Below are 9,307 nucleotides of genomic sequence, written 5' to 3'. Positions count from 1 at the left end.
ACAACGGTGTTTTGAGTGTTGATGTCAAATATAACCTTTTCTATGAAAAATGCCAAATGGGCTATAGCCTACATATATAGGCCTACAACAAGATCAGACTGTTGTAGTGTTTAACATAATTTGCATGCAGGACTGAATTGGTCACGAATAGGCCTACAATATATGAGACTATCCAGTGTGCGCAGTGTGTTCCAGGTTATCCGTGTAGCCGGCAGGCCTGGAGGAACAAAGACGATGTGGTCTCGATGCATAATGTTTTGCCAGCCGCGTCTGCCTGCGTTCAGAGCTCCCCTTCATCCCCCTCTCGTGCAGCACAACGCAAAGTGTAGTCTGTCAGACGCGTGCCTTAAACAGATTCGACGCGCGCGGTGAACTCCAGATGGCTGTGTGTAAGCCACGCGCTGCAGCCCAGCTCCGGTGATGTTGACCTACATCAGAACAGAGCAGTGTTTCGTAGAAGCCATGATGCGGCAAGGGCGCACAGCATAATACAGCATATACTTTGCAACATGGAAAATTAATGCCTAAACACACAACAGCAAGGTTCAAAGAGGATTTCACCTTGATATTTTTTTATCGGCCATAAGCCAATATAAAGTATTAATATTCTGAATAGCCAATCCCTTATATTCAGTAGGGTTTATGAGACACATCCTAGCAGCAATACACTGCTTCTCGGAAGGCTGAGGTCACGAAAACCACAATATGTTGTAATTTGTTTGTTTATTCTTAGCATGTGAGTCTGCATGTAAGACTACAATGTGTAGGCCTGGGCCCCGCAATGTTATTGCGTATCTGTTGTTAACAACAAACAAAAAAACACACAGTTTACACACATCTAGTTCTAAATGATGATGTTGGGCCGCGAGCCAATCTGTCTAAATCCCCGCAGCAGCGCGCGTGCAGAGACCGCGAGCTTCTCCACACTATGGAGGCAAATCCTTCATCCAGACCTGCCCGCTAACCCGCTTTGTGAGGCTCATTTTAGTAACCATGTAAAGGACTTGTGAGAAACAAAGAGATTTTCCTAAATTCCTAACGGTATCTTATAATGAAAACTGTTTACCACAATTAGGTGCTAGAAATAGGATATCCTACGTTAGAAACAAAACAGTAGGCTATTTCAGATACAGCCAAACCATAACTCATAAGGTTTAGTATGAAATAATTTTAGGAACTATAACAACAGAGCTGCTGTGGTTTAAATGAATCTGCTTCGTTTTCAGAGGTTTAGGTATACCAACTGGTAGGACGTGGTTAGTAGTCCAAGGCCTACGCTGCCCTTAAATGTTTGCCTACACATGCTTCTCTTAGAGGCTAAACCAGACGAGTAAACAGAATGGCAATGTCGTTTAGTTTACCAACTTTTATTTAAAAAAAACAATTCAAACACAATTTCCTTGAAATTAAAATAACGTTAAAATACAAATAATCAACACAACCGCCACCACTGTCACTATGTTACAATAGCCATCTAATATTGCTGTCACTATGTTACAAGCCTTCTAATATTGCTAATGTAGCTAAGGTAATGCAACTTTCTTACATTTTACACAGCCCACGAAAATGCAAAAATTGATAAAACCAAACGGCATTTTAATGTAGGCTATCCCTAGCCTTCATATAATATGAGTGCACAGAACCGTTTATTGTGTAACTACTAGTTTACAAAACGGCATTACACAAGGTCGTTATGTATCCTCGCCGTACTACACCGGGACGCTGGCAGCTTGAGGACCGAGAAGACTAGCCTTGGTTAGCGCGCTGCCGTTACGCCGAAATCAATGGTCGCTTCTACTCGACTCCGTTTAATTTGGCGTCATTTTACCCACAATAGAATGGGAGACATGTCTTCCAAAACTCAGCTACCGACTCCAGAGACAGCACTCCCGGGGAGAAGCGAGAGCTTGAAAGTATCAGGTAGGAAGTCTCTCGCTACTTCTGTCGCAGTTTGTTGGCTTCGGCTAACAACTCATTGCTCATTCATAACTGGACCTGGCTATTTCGTAAACATTAGCCTACAGACTAGACGCCTTCTGACCACATTTCAGTCGACAGTTTGGTTGGCGATTTAGAAATAGCTCGTGTTGTGGAAAAACAAAGGCTTAACGTCTTAAATAGAACCCTGTGCAGTTTGAGGAAGCAGCTGGCTAACTAGCCGCCGCGGCTCAGGCAGGCTCTCTGCGACAGTTCTTCTGTAGTGCAAATCTACTGCGCACGCGCCATTAGGCCGAACACACACACACACACAATCCAATTGTGTAACAGGGAGGTGTTGCGTTAAGAGCAGGATTTGAACATTCTTTCGGTTATTGATAAATGTAGTCTTGTCGCTCTTATTGTCTGTGAAGTGACTGTTGAGCCCAGAGAGAGGGAGAAGGATGGAGGAGAGAGATTGAGAAGGATTGAGGAGAGAGGGAGAAGGATGGAGGAGAGAGGGAGAAGGATGGAGGAGAGAGGGAGAAGGATGGAGGAGAGAGAGGGAGGATGGAGGAGAGAGGGAGAATGATGGAGGAGTGAGAGGGAGGATGGAGGAGAGAGGGAGAATGATGGAGGAGAGAGAAGGAAAAGGATGGAGGAGAGAGGGAGAATGATGGAGGAGAGAGAGGGAAAAGGATGGAGGAGAGAGGGAAGAAAGGTGAAGTGTGGTAGTCACTAGTTAGCAGAACAACAGGCCCCTCCTCACACTGGCTCAGACACCTAGAACAGTCACTTGTTCTCTGCTCCAGTTTCAACAGGACCTAGACTCCAGGGTGATGGGCTGTCTGTGTGTGTTCTTCTGTGTGTGTGTTCCTCTGTATGTGTGTGTCTGTGTGTGAGTGTGTTCCTCTTTCTGTGTGAGTGTGTTCCTCTGTGTGTGTGAGTGTGTGTGTCTGCATGTGTGTGTGTTTCTCTGTGTGTGAGTGTGTGTAAGGGAGCGAGAGAGAGTCTTTGTCCCAGGATGTGTGAATGGCCTGGCTGACTGTGATAGCAAATATAGTTTTAAATGCTGCTCACTTGGCCACTGTCTGTGTAAGTGTGTGTGTGTGTGTGTATGTGTGTGTATGTGTGTGTGTGTATGTGTGTGTGTGTGTGTGTGTGTGTGTAAGTGTGTGTGTAAGTGTGTGTGTGTGTGTGTGTAAGTGTGTGTGTGTGTGTAAGTGTGTGTGTGTGTGTGTATGTGTGTGTGTGTGTAAGTGTGTGTGTGTGTGTATGTGTGTGTAAGTGTGTGTGTAAGTGTGTGTGTGTGTAAGTGTGTGTGTGTGTGTATGTGTGTGTGTGTAAGTGTGTGTGTGTGTGTGTAAGTGTGTGTGTGTGTAAGTGTGTGTGTGTAAGTGTGTGTGTGTGTGTATACTGTAAGGACACCAGCTCAGCACAGGGACCCACCCTGCAAGACTGCAGTGTTCAAATTACCCAGCATGCCCCTGGCCTCCCAGGCCTCCCCTTGGCAACAGCTCTGCACCATGGGTCTGGCATGTTGCCAGGCGACGCAGCGAGGCAGACGGGCGTGCACAGCACACGTGCATGTGACAGAGACTGCTGTGAAGGCATCCTGACACTGCTGTACTTCCTGTCTGCTGAAGGACACACAGCTGGGGGAGAGGAGGAGAGAGAGAGAAGGTGGGATAGAGAGAGGAGAAAGAGAGGAGAGAGAGAGAGAGAGGAGGGGGGAGGAGAGAGAGAGAGAAAGGAGGGGAAAGAGAGAGGAGGAGAGAGAGAGAGGAGGGGGGAGAGAGAGGAGGAGAGAGAGAGAGAGGAGGGGGGAGAGACAGGAGGAGAGAGAGAGAGAGAGAGAGAGAGAGAGAGGAGGGGGGAGAGAGAGGAGGAGAGAGAGAGAGAGGAGGGGGGAGAGAGGAGAGAGAGAGAGAGATGAGGGGGGAGAGAGGAGGAGAGAGAGAGAGGAGGGGGGAGAGAGAGGAGGAGAGAGAGAGAGAGAGAGAGAGAGAGAGAGAGAGAGAGAGAGAGAGAGAGAGAGAGAGAAGGGGGAGAGAGGAGGGGAAAGAGAGAGGAGAGAGAGAGAAAGGAGGGGAAAGAGAGAGAAGGAGAGAGAGAGAGAGAGAGAGAGAGAGAAGAGGGGGAGAGAGATGGAGAGAGAGAGAAGGTTGGAGTGAGAGAGGAGGAGAGAGGCACCCAGCCCAGCGGAGAACAGCCACGCTCTGGTGTCAGGCCCCGTTGCAGCACGCCTGGCTCAGCACCCTACACAGGAGCACAACACAACACAGCACAAGCCCTGCCTCCCCCTGAGAGGAAGCAAACCTACGCACAGGTAGTGTCAGGACACCCAGACATTGGAGAAGTGAGACAGCTACTACACCTTATCTGCAAAATAATTGGTTAATAAAAAACAAAACAATATGCATATATATATATAATATACTGACGCACCAACATACTCACCTGTACACTAAAACTCACACACACTAGTACACACACACACACACACACACACACACACACACACACACACACACAAACATACATACGCACACACACACACACACACACACACCCCATTAGTATATGTATAAACAAGATATTAAAAGGGTGTAAAAACGTTATATTTATAATTTTTATTATTAAAGAGGAAAATATAGTGAGTGTGTATATATATATATATTAATTTTAATAAGGGTATTCCTCACTGCCTGATCTCAATTTAATTGAATTGTTTACCTGTCATTGTACGTATCTAATATAATAATTTATTTTTTTGTATAACAAATGATTAAAAGTAAATCTCTCACGATTAGCTCATGGAACATCCAAGGTTTATACTCTTCTGTCTATGGAGCAAAGAGTTCAAACCAAGAGTTTCTCTCATGTATAGATGGCCATGACATTGTCATACTTTTAGAAACATGGTGTCGGCAGGACACAGACTCTCACTGTCCCCCAGGATACACAGAAATCCTACTACCATCCCTCAAACAGAAAAGTACCAAACGTGGCAGAGACTCTGGCGGGGTTATTGTATGGTACAAAAGCGAGTTATCAAACCAATTAAAACAAATTAAAAAAGCACCAACACATATCTGGCTTAAATTAAACAAAATCACCATCAAATGTGACAGTGATTTATATATATGTGCAGCCTACACTCCCCCTCAGGAATCACCATATTTTAATGAAAACTTTTTTGACAATCTCCAAGTAGAGATCAACCACTACCAGGCCCAGGGTAATATCTTGCTGATTGGAGACCTGAATGCCAGAACAGGATGTGAGCCTGACATGGTTGATGCTGCTTGTAAGAATCACATCTTTAGACAACCCTCACTGTACCATACCTACACGATCTCCCAGAGAAACAACCCTGATCGTATTGTAAACAAAACGGGCAAAGAATTAGTGCATCTCTGTCGCTCCCTAGGCCTGTACATGCTCAATGGTAGGACCAGAGGGGACTCTTTAGGAAGGTTCACATACTGTTCAACTCTTGGAACTAGTGTAGTCGACTACGCTATCACTGACGTGGACCCCTCCTCCATCAGCGCATTCACTGTCAGACCTCAGACACCACTAACAGACCACTGTCAGATAAATGTCTATCTGAAAACAAATGGACAAAAAAATAACAAACAACCTGAGCCCTGCAAAATGTTTGAACTACAAACATCATACAAATGGGCTCCTGACAGTGATGACACTTTTAAAAATATATTAACTTCTCCTAAAATTACCAACCTAATTCATGATTTTCTCTCTGCAAAATTCCAAACAAATCAATCTGAAATAAATAGGGCAGTAACAGAAATTATTAAAATCTTTCACAAATCCGCCAATAAAGCAGGTCTTACTAAAAAGAGTTATAAGACAAAACAGAAGCCCAAAGGTGATGAGTGGTTTGATGAAGACTGTAAAAACATCAGAAAAAAATTAAGAAATCTGTCTAATCAAAAACACCATCAACCTCAAAACACAGACCTGCGTCAGAATTATGCCGAAACACTGAGAGAATACAAACGAACTCTAAAGCAAAAAAAAGGAAAACACTACAATCAAAAGCTAAAAGAAATTGAAGACTCAATTGACCAAAATCTATTCTGGAAAAAATGGAAGAACTTAAACAAAAATGAAAACAAACACTTAACCATTCAAAATGGTCACATTTGGAAAACACATTTTGAAAACCTGTATAAAGAAATGCCACTTAACAGTCTAAACTCTAACCAGAAACAGATACAAGATAAATTACGAATACTTGAAACAACCATCAAGAACAATCAGGACCCACTTGATTACCAAATTACAATAAAAGAACTAGAAGACAATCTAAAAAAATTAAGATCAGGAAAAGCCAGCGGTCCTGACAGTATCAGGACAGAGATGCTTAAAAACAGCACTCCTGAGCTGCAGCAGGCCCTGCTTAAGCTGTTCAACCTGGTCCTTGAAGCGGGCTGCTTCCCTGAAATATGGAGTCAAGGGTTTATTTCCCCAATATTCAAGAGTGGAGACAAATTAGACCCAAATAACTACCGAGGCATCTGTGTGAGCAGTAACATGGGGAAGGTCTTCTGCAGCATTATCAATGCCCGAATGCTGGCCTTCCTTACGGAACACAATGTCTTGAGTAAAGCACAAATTGGCTTCCTACCAAATCACCGCACTACTGATCATGTTTACACCCTACACACCCTAATAGATCAACACATATACCAAAACAAACAAAAAAAGATTTTTGCATGCTTTATTGACTTTAAGAAAGCTTTTGATTCAATCTGGCAAGAAGGATTATACTATAAAATTCTCCAAAGTGGTATAGGAGGTAAAGTTTATGACATAATCAAATCAATCTATGTCAAAAATAAGTGCGGGATAAAAATTAACAATAAAAGAACGGACTTCTTCACTCAAGGACAAGGTGTTCGCCAGGGATGCAACTTATCTCCAACGCTCTTCAATATCTACATTGATGAGCTAGCAGTATTGTTGGAACAATCTACAGCCCCTGGCCTCAACCTGAATAAAAGGGAGGTAAAATTCCTACTCTATGCGGATGACCTGGTGCTGTTGTCACCCACAGAGCAGGGCTTACAGCAACATCTGGATCTGCTAGAGCAATACTGTCAGAACTGGGCCCTGACAGTAAACTTTAAAAAGTCTCAAATAATGATCTTCCAGAAAAAGCCCAGATCTCAGGAAAACAAACATATATTCACTCTAGGAAACACCACACTAGAGCACACCCTGTCCTATAACTACCTGGGGATCAAAATCAGTGCCTCTGGAAACTTTGGACTGGCAGTGAATGCGCTGAAGGAGAAAGCCTCTAGAGCCTTTTTTGCAATTAGAAAAAAATTCCATAAAATAGACATACCAATTAGAATCTGGACTAAAATATTTGATAGCGTAATAGCACCAATAGCTCTATATGGCAGTGAGGTATGGGGTCCACTCAGTCAGCATGACTACACTAGATGGGACAAACATCCAATAGAGGCCCTGCATGCTGAATTCTGTCGAATTATATTGAATATACAAAGGAAAACACCCACCAATGCATGCAGAGCAGAATTAGGCCGATATCCATTAATTATAAACATCAAAAAAAGATCACTAAAATTCTGGATACATCTCAAATTAAGTCCCCAAGATACTCTGCAATTTGAAGCACTGAAAACCCAAGAATTGAACCCCCAAAAGAGTCCTTTCAGTCAGCTGGTCATGAGACTAATTAACCAACCAACACCTAACATTGCCCCATCTCAGACCAGCACTGCTTCACAATCACCAATCAGAGTAAACCAAATTGTCCAACAAACCAAAAAGGCCTATCTGGAACATTGGAACAACCAAACCAAAAAACAAAACAAACTAAGTTGCTATCGGGCCCTAAACAGAAACTATGAATTGGCTAAATATCTTTATACTGTAAAAGACGTAAAACAGAGACAGATCCTGACCAAATACAGGATCAGTGACCACAGTCTGGCCATTGAAAAAGGCAGACATAAGAAAACCTGGTTACCAGAAGAGTCCAGAGTGTGTGGCCACTGTACTACAGGTGAGGTAGAGACAGAGATGCACTTTTTACTACACTGCCAACGGTACAGACATACCAGACAGCATTTCTTTGATAAATTTGAATCCCTTGTACCATCATTCACCACACTGTCTGATAATGAAAAGCTAAAAGTGCTCTTAGGGGAGGGACACACAGCCCCCCTATCTGGACGATTTCTAAAAGAGTGCCATGAAATCAGGGAAAACCTGAATGTAATGTGACCAGCCTTGAAATCCTATTTGTAATATGTGTTGTCCATCTCAATGTAGCTATTTACTTAGGTTGTTTTTGTTTCGATTTGTTGTTTTCTGCTCTCGACACTTTGTTGTTACCACATGTTCCGGACGATACAGACTGTTGTTCCTTATGTTGTGTTTGAATATTGTTGTTGATGTATGGTTGTCTGTTATTGTGCGTCTTGCTTTGGCAATACGGTTGAAATGACTGTCATGCTAATAAAGCTGAATTGAATTGAATTGAATTGAGAGAGAGAGGAGGGGGTAGAGAGAGGAGGAGAGAGAGAGAAAGTAAGAGAGAGAGAGGAGAGGGGAAAGAGAGAGGAGGATAGAAAGAGAGAGGGGGGGAGAGAGAGGAGGAGAGAAAGAGGATGGGTAAGAGAGGAGGGGAGAGAGAGAGAGGAAGGGAGAGAGAGAGAGGAAGGGAGAGAGAGAGGAGGGGAGAGAGAGCTACCAACAAGCTTGTAATGACCAGCAGAACTCATGACAAGCTGTAGTAGCAGGGGTGCTGTGCTTTCGTTACTGGGCGTTCTGCAGGGTTTTCTGTTGGACTCCAGGTTGGTATCCGGGTGTGTCTCCCTGGGTGTGTCTCCCTGGGTGTGTCTCCTGGGTGTGTCTCCTGGGTGTGTCTCCCTGGGTGTGTCTCCTGGGTGTGTCTCCCTGGGTGTGTCTCCTGGGTGTGTCTCCTGGGTGTGTCTCCCTGGGTGTGTCTCCTGGGTGTGTCTCCTGGGTGTGTCTCCCTGGGTGTGTCTCCTGGGTGTGTCTCCCTGGGTGTGTCTCCCTGGGTGTGTCTCCTGGGTGTGTCTCCTGGGTGTGTCTCCCTGGGTGTGTCTCCCTGGGTGTGTCTCCTGGGTGTGTCTCCCTGGGTGTGTCTCCCTGGGTGTGTCTCCTGGGTGTGTCTCCCTGGGTGTGTCTCCTGGGTGTGTCTCCTGGGTGTGTCTCCCTGGGTGTGTCTCCCTGGGTGTGTCTCCCTGGGTGTGTTGGGTCCTGGTCTGGTCTTCCTCCTGGCTCTCTGCACCTCCTGTGTCTCCGTCACAGTCATCCAGCCCTGTGTATGTCTGCTCCCTGTGTCAGTCCTTGTCGGTTC

At 44.5% G+C, this 9,307-nt stretch overlaps 1 protein-coding gene across 1 annotated transcript in view; it reads left to right on the top strand.

Annotated features, from left to right (window-relative positions):
* The first annotated feature begins 1,693 nt into the window (after window positions 1-1,693).
* The window catches only part of msraa (methionine sulfoxide reductase Aa), a 19,173-nt gene continuing 11,559 nt past the window's right edge, over window positions 1,694-9,307 (top strand). The window contains exon 1 of the mRNA XM_062468033.1: window positions 1,694-1,920. Coding sequence (XP_062324017.1) covers window positions 1,785-1,920 — 136 coding nt within the window. The 5' untranslated portion in view covers window positions 1,694-1,784. The remainder of the gene's footprint in view (window positions 1,921-9,307) is intronic.

This window comes from Osmerus eperlanus, chromosome 8 (genome assembly GCF_963692335.1).
Source record: "Osmerus eperlanus chromosome 8, fOsmEpe2.1, whole genome shotgun sequence".
Classification (NCBI taxonomy): Eukaryota; Metazoa; Chordata; class Actinopteri; order Osmeriformes; family Osmeridae; genus Osmerus; species Osmerus eperlanus.
Note: the sequence above shows the minus strand (reverse complement) of the source record. Positions and strands in the feature narration are given on the sequence as shown.